This window comes from Anopheles moucheti, chromosome 3 (genome assembly GCF_943734755.1).
Source record: "Anopheles moucheti chromosome 3, idAnoMoucSN_F20_07, whole genome shotgun sequence".
NCBI classification, from domain to species: Eukaryota; Metazoa; Arthropoda; class Insecta; order Diptera; family Culicidae; genus Anopheles; species Anopheles moucheti.
Genome location: NC_069141.1, coordinates 64,360,133 through 64,377,847, shown reverse-complemented (window position 1 = coordinate 64,377,847; position 17,715 = coordinate 64,360,133). Strand labels below are relative to the sequence as shown.

General features: G+C 46.2%; 6 protein-coding genes and 1 non-coding gene across 8 annotated transcripts in view; 3 read left to right on the top strand and 4 right to left on the bottom strand.

The window, feature by feature from the left end:
- Positions 1-148: 148 nt before the first annotated feature.
- On the bottom strand, positions 149-1,311 carry LOC128304000 (mitochondrial thiamine pyrophosphate carrier-like). Its single transcript, XM_053041113.1, has one exon. It carries the CDS (start codon positions 1,085-1,087, stop codon positions 149-151), a length of 939 nt encoding a protein of 312 aa, XP_052897073.1. The 5' UTR covers positions 1,088-1,311.
- A 345-nt stretch (positions 1,312-1,656) lies between these two features.
- On the bottom strand, positions 1,657-3,588 carry LOC128303513 (lariat debranching enzyme). Its single transcript, XM_053040493.1, has 2 exons — positions 3,338-3,588; positions 1,657-3,268 (listed from the first exon to the last, which is right to left on the bottom strand). The coding sequence occupies exons 1-2, from the start codon at positions 3,532-3,534 to the stop codon at positions 1,774-1,776; spliced, it is 1,692 nt and encodes a 563-aa protein (XP_052896453.1). The 5' UTR covers positions 3,535-3,588; the 3' UTR covers positions 1,657-1,773.
- Positions 3,589-3,973: 385 nt separating this feature from the next.
- Positions 3,974-8,669, top strand: LOC128301258 (kinesin-like protein KIF18A). Its single transcript, XM_053037641.1, has 5 exons — positions 3,974-4,157; positions 4,232-5,527; positions 6,720-7,761; positions 7,834-7,956; positions 8,052-8,669. The coding sequence occupies exons 1-5, from the start codon at positions 4,065-4,067 to the stop codon at positions 8,246-8,248; spliced, it is 2,751 nt and encodes a 916-aa protein (XP_052893601.1). The 5' UTR covers positions 3,974-4,064; the 3' UTR covers positions 8,249-8,669.
- LOC128301259 (ribosome-recycling factor, mitochondrial) lies at positions 5,644-6,608 on the bottom strand. The gene has a single exon (XM_053037642.1). The coding sequence runs from the start codon at positions 6,552-6,554 to the stop codon at positions 5,733-5,735; it is 822 nt and encodes a 273-aa protein (XP_052893602.1). The 5' UTR covers positions 6,555-6,608; the 3' UTR covers positions 5,644-5,732.
- Positions 8,670-8,848: 179 nt separating the features above from the next.
- LOC128303788 (28S ribosomal protein S35, mitochondrial) lies at positions 8,849-10,145 on the top strand. The gene is made up of 3 exons (XM_053040849.1): positions 8,849-9,069; positions 9,135-9,219; positions 9,296-10,145. The coding sequence occupies exons 1-3, from the start codon at positions 8,943-8,945 to the stop codon at positions 10,089-10,091; spliced, it is 1,008 nt and encodes a 335-aa protein (XP_052896809.1). The 5' UTR covers positions 8,849-8,942; the 3' UTR covers positions 10,092-10,145.
- A 167-nt stretch (positions 10,146-10,312) lies between these two features.
- Positions 10,313-10,385, top strand: Trnav-cac (transfer RNA valine (anticodon CAC)). The gene has a single exon. It is a non-coding gene; the product is annotated as a tRNA-Val (tRNA).
- Positions 10,386-12,527: 2,142 nt separating this feature from the next.
- The window catches only part of LOC128303710 (putative uncharacterized protein DDB_G0291608), a 73,814-nt gene continuing 68,626 nt past the window's right edge, over positions 12,528-17,715 (bottom strand). For both annotated transcript variants that reach the window (XM_053040759.1, XM_053040760.1), the window contains 2 exons: positions 17,270-17,574; positions 12,528-15,051 (listed from right to left, as the gene is read on the bottom strand). In XM_053040759.1, coding sequence (XP_052896719.1) covers positions 13,989-15,051; positions 17,270-17,574 — 1,368 coding nt within the window. In that variant the 3' untranslated portion in view covers positions 12,528-13,988. The remainder of the gene's footprint in view (positions 15,052-17,269; positions 17,575-17,715) is intronic.

Below are 17,715 nucleotides of genomic sequence, written 5' to 3'. Positions count from 1 at the left end.
CATAAGAGTCCTCCAGTTGGCCAAGATCGCCAGAGGGGTTGTAGTACCGGATACGTGTGCATTTAACGTGATGACCAACCAAGAAAGAGTTCCTTTTACCCAAAAGAAGCGAGGTCTTTTTATTACAGTTTAAATATATCTATTTACATTATTTAAAGCTTCGTTCACTGTTAAACAGCAGTAACAGAGTGTCGTAGATGGTAAAGTAAAAGGCCGATGTGCAGCCGGCCTTTAGCAACGATGGCAGCAGCCCTTTGTACAGTCCCCGCAGGCCTTCGCCCCGTCCGACCTGCACCAGGCAGTGAATCATATGGCGGCAGACAAAGTGTTGCCCGAATGTTTGCCGACTCTGTGCAAATCCCTGTATCTGTAGTCGTTTCTTCGTCAAATCGAGCGGGTACACGAGCAGCTTGGTACAGAAACCGGCCAATCCACCGCAGACAAACAGTTCACCGGAAGGTAGCTGTGCTTCGGGTGACAATCCTTCCAAACGCTTCACGATCGTACCGAACAGATTGTAAAACATAAACTGACCACCGGCGAGTGGAGCAATCTGTAACATGGCTGGACCTACACCACGGTACAGTCCACGGAAACCTTCGTGGCGGTAGATCGATCCTAGTCCCTGCAGAGCGTTTTGGTATCCCCGACCAGGGTCCTGTGAAACGAGCCTCGTTCGTATCACGTCCAGCGGCATGATAGTGAGCGCGGCAAACGAACCACTGCATGCGCCGCACAGAAACTGTCGTCCCTGATCGTGTCCTTCCAGCAGTGGAACATCGCGCAGTATTCGGTTGAACCGTTCGTAGAAGGAAAATTGCGCTACACCGTACACGAGCGATAGCACTTGGGCCGGATTGTGGCCCTTCCAGAAGGCCAGCAGTCCTTCCTCGCGATAGATACAGGCGACCGTTTGTGCGATCGAGCGATACTTGGACTGGGTAGAGCCGGTCTTTATCGGTTCCACCTGCAGTTGGAGCCGAATCTTGAGCACATCGAGCGGCTGACAGATGAAGCGTGTTATGCAGCCCGTTAATCCACCGGCCAATCCTGCATACCGGGTGTCACTGTGCTTTCCACGGTCCATCCGGTGTGATGGTGTGATGTATTGATCGAGTTGTTTTCGGGTTCCGTTCCAAAACTGGCGTTACATCACCTTTGCACCGTTTCGGATGAAGACTATCGGTGCGGGTGCGTAACTGTGCTGACCTTGCTTACCATCATCAGTGGCGTTGTGATAGTTGGTACGCCGCTCTTTTTTGCGTCTACACTTTTTGATTGCCCTTCTGCGTAGTACGAGGACAGCACGCGGCTAATTTTCCGTTTGCTAGACTGCAGCAAATTGTACGTGTACGTATTTCCAGCAAAATTGCGATAACGATGAATGACACAAGACGTTGCGATCCGAGTAAACATTGGGTATCGTGTGTTTTCGTTCGTTCTCTTTCTGGTTGTTGCCGAGCTCTTCGCACACAAGCACGCTCACTTGATCGGCGTGCAAGGAACAGCCAGAACACATGGCAAGTGCAATTCTGAACTGTCCTAGCGGGACGATTGAGCACAGCTGTTCAGGGGACAATTAAATAAATTTCTTTTAACATTTCGTTATTAATTTTCTTTTCTTCGTATAAAATTGTTTATTCTCATTTTCCCACCTGCTTACCCGAAAATAGTTTGTTGTAATTTACTCGCATTCGTTTTTGCTATTAAATATTAAATTCTTCTTCCACTTGATCTGCCTTGAACTGTCGTTCGAATCAATTTTATATAAACTCAATCGCTCTCGTCCTGTGTGTAGATCGTTTGATTTCTCCGCTTGAACTTCTTGACGGGTGGATTGTCCTGCTCGGTGGTTTCCGCTTCCGTTTGTGTTCGTGGGCTGGACAAATTAAGATCGTCCACTGCGAGACCAGGTTCCGAAAGAATGGATGTACTATGGTCAGCCATTTTTTGTGGAGTTGGATTGCTTGCGACACTGCAGTTCGGTGTGGAATCGTTAAACGTTGTCGACAGGTCTGAATCGTGTGAATCCTGTTGTCTCCATTTCGGTTGTGGCAATAGAGCAGACAGTGATAGTTTCGCTTGTACTGGGGTCTGGGGATGTTCAGACGAATTTTGTGCATCGACAGATTCTTGCTTTCGAACGTTATCCTCATCCTCAGTATCATCATCATCATCGTCGACATCAAGTTCATCTGCATTAGAAACTTTCGACGATCCTCTTGTGGCTGCTTCTTGTTTTGGCTGTTGATCGACAAAAGTGGACGTATTAAGCTTGTGGCCCGTCATGAGCATAGCAAGTCGTAACGGATCATCAATGTTTAGCTTGTCACAAAATGAAGTTGTCTGGGGATTTAAAAACGCTCGCGGTTGCTCGACTGATCGCATATCCATCGCACCTTCTTCGTCCGGTTGATACGATTCGGCTATTCGAACAAAATTATCCGGAATAGTGAGATCATTGTCGAACCGTTCCAACATTTTCGCCTTTTCCTCCTCGGAAGGTGTGAAGTTGGATCGCTCGTCAGTTCCCTCACCGGGCATGTAACCGTTCGTGGACCGGATGCTTATGAGATGGTTCGTAAGGTTTAATATCGTTAACCATTCAAGATCGTACTTCAACCGTATGGGGGATACATTGCCATCTTCCACCTTTTTGTCGCCCAGTTCCGTAGCAATGTCCAGAATTTGCAAAAACCGTCTTTTCGGAAGACATTTGTCCAGGGCTAAAAATTTGGTGGATTTCTCCTTGGAATGTGGTACCAGGGCTGCAAATTTGCAGTGTAAATGGGCCGCAAACCAGTACGGTGGTTGTAGCTTCTGTAGCAAATTTTCGCACGGTGCACTGCCCAACCTGTTACTCTCAATGTCCTCCCGGAACGCAGGTTTAAAGCGCAGCAGCTGCGTTTCGTCGCCGTATTTGGTGATGGCACGGGGCCAATCATGCGAAAGCATCACATCGACGGTCGGTGATAATTGCTTCAAGCGAAACACATCGATCTGACGCTGATGGTAAACACTTCGCTTGCTCGCCTCATCGTAGGGTGGAAATTCAAATCGACCCTTTAGAAAGTCGTGCCCCTTGTAGATGCCTGAAATGCCGCCGATTCGGACGCCGTTGCAATCGACAACGCCAGCATAACCTAGGTAGAAAATGTTTGGCGCTACCCATCCACCGTAGGGTAATTCCTGCAGATAGTTGGACGCTTCATGATTACCTCCGATGAAGATCGTTAAGATAGGAGCCTTCTTTTCGCCACTGTAATACCTGGTGGGTGCACAAAAAAACTGGGGTATGAACCAGGTCCATCGGTTAACTCAAAATCGCATTACCTACTTGTAGAAACTACACATATCCAAATGTTTCTGCGGCACGGCCATACACTGCAGGTCCTGTAGGTTGCGCGTGGATTGAAAATCGCCACAGCATATTAACAGATCTACCGTAATGTTTTGCTCCTGCTGTATGGATCCGATCAGATCGTATATCTTTTCCAGCTCACCATGAGCGCAACCTTCGATCGCTATTTTCATTACGTTGTTCACGTTTTCACAATACTAAATTACTCGAAATGCTGCCACTCGAGGCCTCTTGTTTTGTTGACCGGCAATGATACACGAAAGAAAAACAATTGATTGTCACGCAAAAATCACGCCGTATGAATCTTGCTTGCCTCAGAATTGCGGTAAAATTTTCACCGGACCGAATGTATGTGTTTATGTCGAGCTTTTTCTGCCCGAATTTCATCACAGTAGGAAAATTTGACCGTACCATGCACAGTGGGCACCCCTCGCATTCGAGCAGTTTGTCGTTGAACTACAAACTGTCAACGGAAATTTGTATTAGCTCGAGATGACGCCAACAGCATACGGGAAAATGCGATTCGCCTGAATCATCGCATAAACAGTGAAAAACGGGTGCACGGGTAGAACGTGTGTTAAATCCAAGTGTACACAGATTGTGGAGAGAAGCAACACTCAAGGGATAGCTGCCAAGCCGTACACATTCGAAGCTGTGGTTCGACTGGCTTTTTGCGTTGGAAAAGGTAGCAAGCGCATACAAGATGACCGCCGATTCACGGAAAATTCGTGTTGCGGTTCGTGTACGTCCGTTCAATGAGCAGGAACTGGAGAAAAATCCTCGAAACATCATCAAGGTAAGTGGGACTGTGTTTTCATGATTGATGAACAGTTCTTTTGTGCTAATGCGCTATCGGTCCACTCCTTCTAGGTGCTCGATAAATCGACTCTCATGTTCGATCCGGATGAAGATGAAGATGAGTTCTTTTTCCACGGCGTCAAACAAACGCACCGTGATATCACGAAGCGCGTAAAGAAGAAGCTGACCATGGAATACGACGATGTGTTTGATAATACGGCCACAAATAATGATATCTACGAGGTGTGCATGAAACCGCTCGTACAGTCCGTAATGAATGGCTACAATTGCTCGGTGTTTGTGTACGGTGCGACCGGTGCCGGCAAAACACACACAATGCTGGGCAGCAGCGATTGTCCGGGCATTACGTTCCTGACCATGAAGGAACTGTTCCGTCAAATCGAGGCACTGAACGAACTACGCAAATTTGATATTGGCATCTCCTACCTGGAAGTCTACAATGAGTTGGTCATGAATTTACTTACGAAAAGTGGACCCCTTAAGCTTCGTGAAGATGCCAACGGTGTTGTGGTGAGCGGGTTGGTACTGAAGCAGATCCACAGTGCTACCGAACTATTGGAATTGCTGGCACTAGGCAACCGCAATCGAACACAGCATCCGACAGACGCAAATGCGGAAAGTAGTCGTAGCCATGCGATATTCCAGGTCCACATTCGAATGGTGGAAAAGAAGACGGGACAAAAACGAACAGTGAAGTTGTCTATGATCGATCTGGCTGGCAGCGAACGTGCAGCCAGCACTAAAGGCATTGGGATTCGCTTTAAGGAGGGTGCTAATATCAACAAATCCTTGCTAGCGCTCGGAAACTGCATAAACAAGCTGGCGGATGGGTTAAAGCATATCCCTTACCGGGATTCAAACCTTACACGCATCCTAAAAGACAGTTTGGGAGGAAATTGTCAAACGGTTATGATAGCTAACATATCGCCGTCCTCCCTAACGTACGACGACACCTACAACACGCTGAAGTACGCCTCTCGTGCCAAAAAAATTCGAACCACTGTTCGTCAGAATATTGTTCCTTCGAACGTGCCGAAGGAGTTCCTGATCAAGAAGGTGAACGAACAGGCGGAGGAGATCGAGCGACTGAAGGCTAAGGTGGCCGATCTCGAGGAGCAACTTCGGAAAAAGGCCCAAGCTGTTGTTGAATCACCAGGGATAAACGAAACGTTGCTTAACACGTGGATTTCACGTATAGATAGCTGCTACGCCAGTATGCGCGAGGCACTAGAACGCCTGATCGCATTAAAGAGCAAAGAAAAGCTGATCAATATGCGCGTTAAGTTGAAGGAACAGGCCGAAACCATTGCCCGCGTCGTGACGCTCGACGGAAGTCACCTAAATGAGGTAAGTTTTCCTAAAACGATAATTTTGATGAACAGACTGGGTGATAAAATTTGGACCATTTGTGATCTAGCCACCTAGTTACTCCGAGAAGAAGAGGAACTCCAATGAACGCTATTATTTGCTTTATTCGACTTGGCATCGCTTTTGCTGATATTTTTACACTATCACTTTCGCAACGCTAAACAACTTATCGGGAGTGACTGTATCATTTATCTCCCAGCAGCTCGGACTGCTTCAGTTCCATTAACTTTTCCGCCTCCTTCACGAAGCTATCTGCGATGGCCGTGATTTGTGTCTGTGCCTGAAAAGTATCATCCTCCGATACGTTTGTTTGTTTTTTTAGCTTCTTAATCGATTGATTCTGAGCATCTTTAATACGATCGCGACATTTGATGAACAGCACCTTGGCATTCTTCGCCAAACCTTCTCGATGTTCGCGCGTTACCTTCGGTACCGGAATGAACAGTGTCGTACCGTCCTGTTGCGGGTTTAGGTTCATGCCGCTGCGTTGGATTGCCTGCAGCACGACCGGGATGGTTTGTGGAAACGAGACCAAATTGACGACGAGTGTTTTGGGGTTTTTGCGCACTACTTGTCCGAGTTCCTGCAACTGATAGTCCTTGCCCTCGTACGTGATGCGCAATGTTTCGATGGAACCGGTGGTAGAGCGAAGGGATAGGTTTTTCACATAATCATCCTTCATGGCGGTTAGACTTTTATCCATCTGCGTTCGCAAACCTTCCAGGTCGATCAGATTGGCCAGTTGCTCCTCGTTAATTTGTACCTTTGCTGGGGCACCCTTTTTGTCCTTCTTTTTATCCTTGCCCTTTGCATAGTTTCTAACTGGTGGCTGTGTACCGAAAACAATTCGTGTTGCTACCGGCGTATCATACCGAATGTTTTGCAGCGCTGTGTAGATGGTTCGATTTGCTGGAACACATTTTGTGGAGGCACAAACAATGTCACTACCATTAGTTGATAGTGCTTTAAAGCTAGCTGCACGGAACAGTGTAGTTATTCGTAACATTTTATGAAAAATATAAATGTTTGTCAGGTTTTCTGTAATGGGCGCGGGATGCTGTGTTTTGGAATAACGCAAACTGCATGCGCCGTGTTTTGTTTTGGGAATGTTTGACTGTCAGCTGTCAAATTTGAAATGAACGTTAATCTTAACTGTTGCTTTTCATCGCAGGACATTGCAAAGCTGGAAGCTTCTATTGATCGTTGTGGCAAGCAGGTTGCAAACCAACAGGTGGACAAATCACGCTGGAGGGAAAGGCTCCGTCACGCCCGACGCAATCGAAACGCACTTCGGGAGGAGGTAATGCAAAGCGAACTTGCCACCGTGTTGAAAGGATATCTCAGTGGAAAAGAGGCAGAAATCGAAGCTGTCACATCAACGCTCTGGAAGGATCACGTGCTGCAGATGTCGTTCACATATGACCAGGAGAACAAACTATGGCAAAACATTATGCTGCTGAGCGGAGACATTATACAGCAGAACTATCTGCTGCTCCGGAGCATGGACCGGTTGGACAATATAACAGTGGAAAAGTTAAAGCGACTGGTGAAACTGAATCAACGTCAGCGCGGAGTTACCTTTTTTGACGACGATTGTCAGCAAGATCGTAACGACATTGATCTCAGTACGAATAGCCTTGACGATATTGCCAATTTGTCCGACTGTTCCGAGGATGCCGTTGACTTCCCGCCAGAAAATGTAACAACATTGACGAGTGCCACCGGTGGAACTAACAAACGGGCGAAACTGAATGACGGCAGTGAATCGGAATCCGAACCCTACTCGACGGTGCGTGACAGTGAAACGGAGAGCAGCGTGGATCGGAATGTTTTCAAAAAACCGAAAACAGTAAGCCGAACGATTTCGTTCAAGAGCACTACGGCCGGAGGTGTGACGCGACCCACAATGTCCCGCCGAACACCGACAAAGCAATCGAAGCCTACGGCAGGATTAGGTGCATCACAGCGATTGAAAGTACCGCGACTGGTGGTGAACAATGGTCTTGGGACGAGTGCGCCTGTACGGAAGAAAATGCCAACTCCTGGTACTAGCCAGGATGAGAACAAGTCGGACACATCGGATGAATCGAATGGTATCGGTAATATTGCAAATTCTACCTTTGATATCGTTTCGGTCAAAGACTCTGAAACGGATTCGTTGTTTTCCAATGTTCTCGTAGAATCAAACGTGGACCCTCATGTGCTGGACAAAGGTAATATAAGATCAAGAATGTAGGGAAAGAGGATGTTACTGAAACTAACGCATACTGTGTGCTCTTTTCCAGTGCTTCGTCGTGCTTCTATGAAGGGCGGCAAAATGACCCTTTCAGTTAGTAAGGAAAACCGTAAAAAGAGCCCAAAACGTATCGGAAAGAGTCCCCGCTCGGTGAACCGAACAAATAATCGAAGTTAGTACGATGAACACACTGAAAGGTGTACCGATGGTAATATGCCGTGCCTGAAATTAATCGAAACTGTCGTTTTCTGCATTCTCATTATTTAGCAAATGCTTCCGCCAGTTCCGTCATCAATCGATACAGAATGATGAAAGCAAAGGACACTACAGGATCGGCGAGTGGCAGCAGTAGTAGCTCTTCAGTAGCATCAAAACCCCCGACCGTGCGAACAGCCAACAACAACTTTGAATCTGATAGTGACCGCAATCGCCACAACCGGTTGATGGGTATTGTGAAAAAATAGGGTCTATTTGGGCTATAGTTTCCCAGGTGTGGCTGATTCCCCAGGCACTAGGATCCCACTACAGAACGCATTTATTTATGGATTTTATTGTATTCAGTGCTTCATTGCACACCTACGATGCATGTTGCGATCCTCACTGTTATATATTTTGTATTCAATCTTAGCTAAAGCGGGCGGATGGGAGACTGCCTAACCAGATGGTTTAAACAAAACCGTCGACGTGGACGTTGAACGTTTCAGAACTCGACAGTTTGTATCGTTGAAATAAAAGATAAAGGTAGTCTCCAAGCAAATGTACTTTTAAGGCAACACACTCCAAACGATCTTCTATGACTAGTTTAAGATAGTTTGCGCCCAGTTCAGAAGATAGAAAGCGCTAAGGGCATTTGAAAAAAATATATATGTATACACACATTTTGAATAAAATATAAACGAACCGCACGGTTGGAGAATGCATTATTTCGAAAGAGTGGAAAAAGATGTAATTTTGTGTTGAATCGTTAAGTTCGATTTGTCGTCAGGTTATGCATGCAGCCAAAATGTCATTTTGACATTCAGGATGAAAAACAGCACTGCTCATGAGGTAATCGAAATCAACAACAAAAGCACCTTCGGTTTGCTTTCCGGCAACCGGTGCAGGAATTATTACTCAAAAGTGGCTTACAATTGAAAGAAATAACTCACAAATCATAGAATGGCTTTGTTTGCACGATACGGACCACTGCCGTTGTGGAACAGAACGGTACAAACGGTTGGCTATAGGCTGCAATCGACTCGTTTACAGGAAGAAGGTTCCCGCACCACCGGTGTCGAGGAAGAAGGTTTGTACGGCTGTAAGGCCCTAATGGCAATCATTTCAATGACCAACGGTGCCTTTTTTTTGCAGAATTTCGTGTTTTAAACTTAAAGCAAACAAAGTCTCAGCGACTAACTCGCCGGAAAGCTATCCGTCCGGATGTACCACCACCTCGGTAAGTACCCATATTGTGACTCGTCGCATTTATTTTGGAAGTGTTATCATTGGCAAATATTTGCATGAATCACCAGATCACAGCAGATGGCAACGGACCAGGATTGGGGTGCCGTATGGCCAGGACCACGTTCCTTCAACCCGTCCGTTGTACCGCTTCCGATCCGTCAGGGATACGTCACGAAACGCAACCAAATGGCACCGGGCAAGTTTGCCAACACGGAACTGATGAAGATTCCGAATTTTCTGCATCTGACACCGCCCGTAATCAAGCGACAGTGCGAAGCGCTGAAGCAGTTCTGCACCGCATGGCCGAAGGGGCTCGAAACGGAGGAGAAAATGCGGGCACACTTCCCGATGACTTGCGTCACGTCGGATTACTGTCACGCCCTGCCAACCATCCGGAATCCATTGTCCCGCATTGTGACGGTACAGCTGGCACTTGGTGCGTTGCAGCTCGACCGTCACGCGAAGGATAAGCTGTTGCGGTTGGTCGGTGAGCGATACGATCCCGAAACGGATCTGCTCACGATCGTAACCGACCGGTGTCCGTTGAAGAAGCAGAACTACGATTATGCGATCTATTTGCTGACCGCGCTGTATCACGAATCGAACACGGTGGAACCGTGGGAGGCGACCAAGAGCGAGGCTGACATGGAGTATTTCGAGTTCGAGACGAGTCGCAGCAAGCGTAATGCCGAAGCGACACTCAATTGGGACCGAAAGGAGGGTGACGACGGCTGGTTACAGGTGCCGGAAGCATACGCAGACGCGGTCTCCAAGCTGTTCAACGAAGGCGAAAACGAGTATAATTTAACCAAATATAAGGAACAAACGTTAGGCTTGTTAGGGTTGAGTAAGGATGCGAAGTAGCACTTTCGGGAATAGTGGGTAAGAGAGAAAGAAGAAATGTAATGCTAATAAAAAAAAAATATCGTAATCAAACTGTTTTTAGTTCAATAGAGTTATGATTTAAATTGCGAAAGAAGATAAATAATTACTAGAGTAATAGCGTAAAGGAGATAAAGCTCGCGAGTAAAAGAGACAAAGAGAGTGCCGATTAAAAATGATATATTACGCTTCACCCCGCATGCGTTTCCGTAGTGTAGCGGTTATCACGTCTGCTTCACACGCAGAAGGTCCCCGGTTCGAACCCGGGCGGAAACAGATTTTTTTTCTATTTTTCACTGCTGTTCTTATACGAATTGTCTAAAGAATTACGATTATTTATGAAATTTTATAATTCCCTACGGAAGCATACATTTTTATTATCTCATTTCTACCGCAAACATCTCCGTCGCCCAAGAGTTCATCCAAGAAGTAGTTAATCGATTCAATCTAAATGATCTCAGTCAGTGGAGGATCAATCCCCTTGGAGGGATTCCCCAGGGCGGAATTATGAATGGGACCTCTAATTTTAAAAACGATGAATTTGGGGCGTTGAGGCCCTTGAGCTAAAGGCGCAGTAAGAAGGGGCTCCTGAACTCACTTTGAATCATCATCTTTGGAGAGGGGGCCTATGTATAAACCTTTTACTACTACACACATTTTTTGGGACCTCCAAAAAGGCGAGACCGTAGTCGACCGCCTACTCCGTCTACCGTTTGATCCGCCGTTGATCCCTTTTCTCAACTCAGCCACGAATCCGAAGATCAAACTATTAAATAAACTTTTCATTACTAATCTCAAAGAAATTAAAGAAATTGAACGAATTAATCACCGTTAGTGTTTAGTGTCCAGCTTACAAGAGCTAGAGGAGCACACGGTCATCTCAGTCGTCATTGCATATTATTTTTAAGCGCTTTTCCTTTCGTCGAAGTCTCTCCGCGCATGATGCGATCGGACACGCCAAAAGCGAGCAGTTTTGTGATTTCTGACACCAAGAGAGCATCCACGAAAGGAGATAACATCAATCTGTTCCGCACAAGGATCCGCCATGCTTGTACATGAGATACATTGATGACGCTTACTCACGTTATCATGCGCTGTGATGCTATTGATCAATTAAAGATCTTCTACTATTGGCTATTAGTTACACATACTATCAAACAAGGGCCCTCTCCGGAGAGCGATCGATAGAGTAAATAGCTCAGCTGCTGTGGCGAGAATCCTCCGTCTCATTTTATCCGTCCATTTCCTACAGTGCGTGTCATAACTGTACAGCAGGTAAGTTTTTTTAATTATTTGGAGTAGGAAACATGGAGTGCCACTATTTCCGAAGACATTATGTATTGTTTATTGTTCGGTTATTTTGCAATATTTATATCTCTTGTCGTCATGGAATGGCCGGGGGATTAGAAAGATTCCATGTATAAATATATTCCATAAATATTCCACATTGTTATTTCCATAAAAATAAACTTGGGTATAGTTATGGTACGCACTGTACTGTTTGGACGGACGGAAAGAGATGAAAGATCAGTTGACGGATCAAGCCCAATGATCAGTAGAGGGAAGGGTGCAGCTATATGAAATGCTACCACGTGGTACGGAAATTTGTGCTACCTCTTCGTTGATCATGCTCTCTTGGTGTTGGAAACCAAAAATTTCGCAGCTTTCTGAGCGTTTTCGACGGACGCGATCGGCGCAAAATACGAAAGAGATGCAGGATGCCGTTTTGCCTTTTCCCCCACGTTTGATGCGTTTGAATGCGTTTGATAGGAATGTGAAAGGAAAGTTCTTTTATAAACCTCAATTCTCACATTCCGGTCACCAAAAAAAATTGAATTTATGGGTATATATGGGTATGTGCCTTGCCTTGTTATCACTGACACCTAACTATGAAAGTAAATAAACGTAAAAATGGTTTGTTGCTGCATGCAAATTGCTGGGTAACATTGCCAATCGGTACGACGTGTTTACCGGATGCTGTGCGCAGCGTCACTGCGCGAACTGTTTCGTCCTTGCCAGGATGAACCGAAATAATACGCCCCATTGCCCACAACAAGTAAGGATGCAGGTTGTCTTCTTTGACGATCACCAGTTGTTTTTCTTTCAGGGATACTGATCGATCATTGCAATACTTGGCTCGCGCTTGCAATTGCTGTAAGCAAGTGAACCGTGACTCCTTTCATGCTTACAGCCCGAATGTAGCAGCAAGCACCGTTGGACCCAACAAGCCGAGAGGGAGAGGGTGAAATAAGTGATCTTATCATGTGTTATTGTGTTCAGTGTTCATTTATTTTCGTTCCCTAAACATCCTGGATCTGAAACCAAACATTTTGGTAGATAAATGTGACGGTGATATTCGAAAGGATCTTAGTAATATAACAAAATAATTAACGACACAAGTAAAACTGCATACTTTATGATGTTTTGAAACATTTATTGTATTACGTTTGCTGTTTAGTGTTTTTCTTTGTTTCATCTATTTGTTTGCCTTCTCGCAAAGCATACGCATATACCTTCTGCTGAGCCTACCGTACACTTCCTTCGCTTCTTATCTTCCAAATTAAACCACACCAACGAACTCTCTCTCTCTCTCTCTCTCGCTGCCTTGCTCTACAAACACACATTCTGCTTCCATAGTTTCGAGTTATTATAATGCTTACAGTTTTGCCTTCAACATACATTACTCGTTGGCTAAACCTAGGACAGAAAAGGTATGATTGGTTTTCTTGGTTTATATTCATATTTATATATTACGCTCGAAGTTATACACACATGCAAACACAGCGCCACAAGGCCCCAACAATGCTCTGCCAAAAAGCTTGTGCGATCTTGTACGCTGGGGGTATTGAGTGTGCGCTGACCAACGCTTTAAATGAGGTTCGCAAAACAGTTGGGCCTTCGTTGCACACAAATGCAAAAGCGAGAAACTACTGCGTTTGACTCTGCGTTTGCACATACATTCCACACCTTGCTGCTGCAGAAACATTCGAACGGGAAGGTGAAACATGATACGCCCTCGCGCAAATGGGAGAGGAGAAGCTAAAATGTCCAATATTTTTGTTCATCGTTCCTTGAGAAATGTAGACGTATTTCCTTTGTGTGAGGAGAATAAAGCACTTCGAGCGCTTCTAAATCTGATCGTCCATTAGGTATTACACGCTAAAATCCGGTTGCACAAACTGCAAAATAAAATGCAACAAAAATACAAACAAAACGCAGACGGCGACATCTAGCGAGCGCTAGATGAACTAAACCATCTAGTACTTGCGGAAGGAAACGTTTGTTGTTCTACAAAAAAAAAAAACACAGCGCTCAGCTACAGGTGCTTCCACAGCACCGAAACCGGCCGACTGGGAGAAGGGGGCGCATAGGACATTTATGCAAAATGACTGGATGAATGGAGATGGCTAGCACAATTTGAACGATACGTCCCCGTGTGCCCACTTTTCTGCTGTTTGTCCGCCGGGCGTCTCGAGTCGTCCCGCTCATATAAAAAATAAACTGTTTTACTTTAGAAAGTACAATTATAACTACACAAAACGAAACTAAACACTGCCTAGTAATATTTTAGCTACATTATCATTACAATTAGTGGGTGATGGGGTTGGGAGCGTTCATCAATGAGGAACACGGACGTGTTTGCTGGATGACGTTGATGATGACAGAAATAATAGCTGTGGGCGCGCGCGCGTTTGCCTCTAATGTGAGGAACATGGTTTGATCCTTTTCTTTTCTCCCGATCTATCATTGAGAAGCCATGATGGGGGGTTGGCGGAGTCGAGTGGGCCCGACCTACGTTCACTACCACCAGTGCACCAGGGACGCCGACGACGGGGTAGGTGGTGGTGGGCAAGCGGCAGTGGACGGGAGGGCTATGGCCTAGTCCTTGTTGCTCATGGATTCTGCGCTCTCCGTCGACTGGCGGCCACCCTCGGACGAGGCGACGCTGGTGGCGCCACCACCATTCGGAAGGCTGCCGGAGGAAGAAGTTGCCGCACCCGCTCCACTGCCCGCCGTACCATTGCTCTGCTGTTCGCCGTTGCCAACCTTCGACTGGGAGGAGGGTTTTGGGGTGGCGGGCGGGGCGGCATCGAATGACTGCACCTGGGCCTCGTACAGCAGCTGCATGATCTTGAGCGAGGTTAGCGAGGATATTCGTTCCGGTAGCTTGCGCAGCACTTCGCCCACGTACAGCCCGTACGCACCGTGCTCGTCCAGGTGGGCCTGATGTTCCAGATTGTTCTGATACTTGACCGTGCGGTTGAGGTTAAAGTTGGACAGCGAGGCTTCGTCGCCGTCGTAGCTGACGCGTGCCCGCTTCGGCAAACCGTACGACACCTCCACATTGGACATGGCGGCCGGTATCGGCGACTCGACCGGTGTCGGTTGCTGGTGATGATGCGGATGACCGGAACCGGCGCCACCACCACCCGCACCGTGCTGCAGAGCGGCCGCAGCCGCACTACCGGACGCACCGCCCGGTCCATGCGGATGGTGATGCTGATGGTGGCCACCACCGGCCGAACCCGGCATTCCACCTCGCCCGAACGGATGATGATGGTGATGGCTGGCGCCGAGTGGCGTGGAGTGAGGCACCTGCTGCTGGCCGGGTGGACCGCCCGGTTGCGAAGATCCGCCACCGCCCGGCTGATTACTGTGCGGTGGCGGCAGCTGGTGGTCGCGCTGGTGCGGGTGCGGTGGCTGCAGGTGATGCAGTGACATGGGATCGTGGGCGGACGGGAAGCCGGCACCGGGCGGTGCACCGAACGGACCATGGCCCTGCAGCTTCAGGTGCTGCTGGTAGTGAAGTTGAGCTTGGGAGTTTTGGGCCGCCACTGCCATCTGCTGCAGGTCGAGATAGGCGTGCAGATCGTCCTTTACGTCCTCTTGCTGTTCACGCTGCCGCTTCCGCAGAATGTTCATTGGGTTTGTCTCGTCATCACTGTAACAAGCAAGAAAATAGAATACAAGATAAATGAATAGTATTAACACCAATTAAAAAGATATTTTGGGGGTTTAGTTAAAGGTTATGCGAAATCTTCCGAAAGTACTCCGTACGACTTGTCTTATATCTTATCGTAGGCAAATAAGTCTTAATGCTTGTCCCTGCTTTTCTAGTAATTAACAATTTGATGCAACTATTAAACTTTACCTAAAATTGTTTAAATAAATAGATTATAACGAAACCTCTTTAGACCTTTAGCGCAGAAGGGACGATCTTCATAATCTGATGAATATTCTAACCTCAAAATAGCTATCGCGACCATCGTCAGTATTCAAAGATACGTCACGTGCAGGAAAACCACTCTTGATTGAATTCGAGAGGAAATGTTGTGGAAAAGATGTTAAACCTGTGATGTATGCTAAAAAAATAGAGAAGTGCCACAACTCACAAGTTGATCTGATACAAGATGGGATGATGACGAAGGGTTCATTGAATCAGACACCAAACGCACTCCACGATAAAACTTGTGTCAAAGCTGAGTCCAAGCAAATCCCAACGGTTGTTTTCAGTAAGACATATCGCTCACGCGAGATTCCATGTCCAAATCGGGGGTTTTTACCCTTCATTTGATCACATGATGTTCATGTTACGTTTTGGCCGGAAATTGCCAATGGAGTTCAGTTCATGCTGAAAGAACTAACAACAGCAAATGGTCTCCAGTTCCATGCAGTAGAGACATATTGTATGACAGTGAAGCGGAGCAGTCACTAAGAATATTGCTCAGGCGGAAGTTATGATGGATCTTGAAGTTGCCCAAACTCGTCACTAAAGAGGTTTTGCGTAAGTTGATGAGAATCAGCAGTAAAGTTGATAGCTTGTATAGACTTTATAGACGAATATACAACGCTTCAATCCACCTAGTGTTTTGATCATTTGAAAATACTGCTGTCTAAACGATCTAAATTTAGTAACGTCTTAATAATGGTTAACGTTGTAATGCTTTTGTTTTTAATAATATTCAAAGTGATAGTTACTCCAGATAAGATATAATCCACGAACATTTTGCTGTCTCTGATGGTGTCTTTAAATTATTAATAGACTCCAATTGCTGACACGTTGCACAATGTTGGAAAAAGCGAAATGACACCACTCGGACATAACTACAAGTGCATACTTTCAAAGCATCTTTTTTCCCCACAATTTACCCCCAGTCATATGCCGACCCTTCCAACTGAAAGGCTCTCTCCGACCGCGCATTGTGACCAATCGAATGTCTGAAGGAATCATACAAGACACCATAGTACAAATCGCGCCTGTAACCGAAGCGTGACTCTCTCACAGCCCGTGCTTTTGATTGGTTTAAATTAGAACCATATTGGTCGCGTTCAAACGTCGTACCACGACGACGAGCATAACAAAACAACATCTTCACATCTCACACTCTATTGCTTCTAATTTACTTTTCAAAGAAATAAATTTATTCTTAAACACATCATTCCCGGTCCGGCGGCTGGGCATAAAAATGGGCGTTGGCCCCCGGGTTTGGTCTGTGGCACGGTCAGCACTTAAAGTCATTAGTTGGCGGAATGGATTGTAAAGTGTGTAGAAAGTTACCGATCTTCGTTTGCATCTCTGTGTGTGTGTGTGTGCGCGGTCCGAAAAGAGGTCCGAAAAGAGAGGTAAGAGATGAAATATTTTAATCCAATGATTCTTCGTTCTTTTGCTGCTCGTTTATATAAGCTCTTCCCAAACGTCCGTTTGAGCACACCTAATTTGTGCTAATGTTTATTAATTATATTGAGTTATGCGTCGTTTTACGTGCTTGGGGAATTATCTCATCATGGCATACAATTAGGAAACATGCATCAACCCCAAACGATCGTTACCATATTATAGCAATTACGGTAACATTACAAGAGAATGTGTTCGACCTAATGTCTTTTTTCCGTTCTTATGTATGCGATCCACTTTATTGTTGTTGAAGTACGGCAAAGCGTCTACCCCTAAAACCGGACGAGAAGTAAATGGTTCTGTTACAACACTATCGCGCATAGTGGACGAGATGCGTTGTGTCCCCACATGCTCCCCCCGACGTGTTTCATTTGTTCAATGAGGATCAAGTGATGTTATGATTGCTATGCAGCAACATTGCACTGCCCTCAGAGTTCTAAGATTTCTTTGGCGAGTTTATGCTTAACCACCGATAATAACTTACGTGTCGTCCGGTTCACCGTTCGGTGCACGCGGTCTCCGGATTTTGATGTGTTTGTTGAGAAACTTGAGCTTCTCGAGCAGTGGCCACTCGCTGCAGTTGACGCCATTCTTCATGATGCGCCGCTCGACCGTGAACCGGCACCGGAAGTAGGTCATGCGCTTCTTGCACTGCTCCACATCCATCTCGCACAGCCGGCTCAGTTCGCGCCAGGCCTTTTCCTTCTTCGACTGGAACTTGTAGTGCGGGTGGCTTTTGTCGTACAGCACCGGCATCCGGCGGTAGTAATCGCACAGCTTTTCATCTTTCTACAATGAAAGTAAGTGGGTGGAAGTGGAACGGTTAGTTTCAATCTGCAATAGTACAATAATTATATATGTACGTAGAATGATGTAAGTGGAATTGTGGAGAATGTTTTTTGCTAACTTCATGACTTGACATAACGCGCG

Excerpts from the sequence above, each read along its gene's own strand:
- LOC128304000 (XM_053041113.1), bottom strand. The coding sequence starts at position 1,087 with ATGGACCGTGGAAAGCACAGTGACACCCGGTATGCAGGATTGGCCGGT.
- LOC128303513 (XM_053040493.1), bottom strand. The coding sequence starts at position 3,534 with ATGAAAATAGCGATCGAAGGTTGCGCTCATGGTGAGCTGGAAAAGATA. Across the intron at positions 3,269-3,337 it reads GATATGTGTAGTTTCTACAA|GTATTACAGTGGCGAAAAGA; the intron begins GTAGGTAATGCG and ends TGCACCCACCAG.
- LOC128301258 (XM_053037641.1), top strand. The coding sequence starts at position 4,065 with ATGACCGCCGATTCACGGAAAATTCGTGTTGCGGTTCGTGTACGTCCG. Across the intron at positions 4,158-4,231 it reads ATCCTCGAAACATCATCAAG|GTGCTCGATAAATCGACTCT; the intron begins GTAAGTGGGACT and ends CACTCCTTCTAG. Across the intron at positions 7,762-7,833 it reads CCCTCATGTGCTGGACAAAG|TGCTTCGTCGTGCTTCTATG; the intron begins GTAATATAAGAT and ends GCTCTTTTCCAG.
- LOC128301259 (XM_053037642.1), bottom strand. The coding sequence starts at position 6,554 with ATGTTACGAATAACTACACTGTTCCGTGCAGCTAGCTTTAAAGCACTA.
- LOC128303788 (XM_053040849.1), top strand. The coding sequence starts at position 8,943 with ATGGCTTTGTTTGCACGATACGGACCACTGCCGTTGTGGAACAGAACG. Across the intron at positions 9,070-9,134 it reads CACCGGTGTCGAGGAAGAAG|AATTTCGTGTTTTAAACTTA; the intron begins GTTTGTACGGCT and ends TTTTTTTTGCAG. Across the intron at positions 9,220-9,295 it reads CCGGATGTACCACCACCTCG|ATCACAGCAGATGGCAACGG; the intron begins GTAAGTACCCAT and ends ATGAATCACCAG.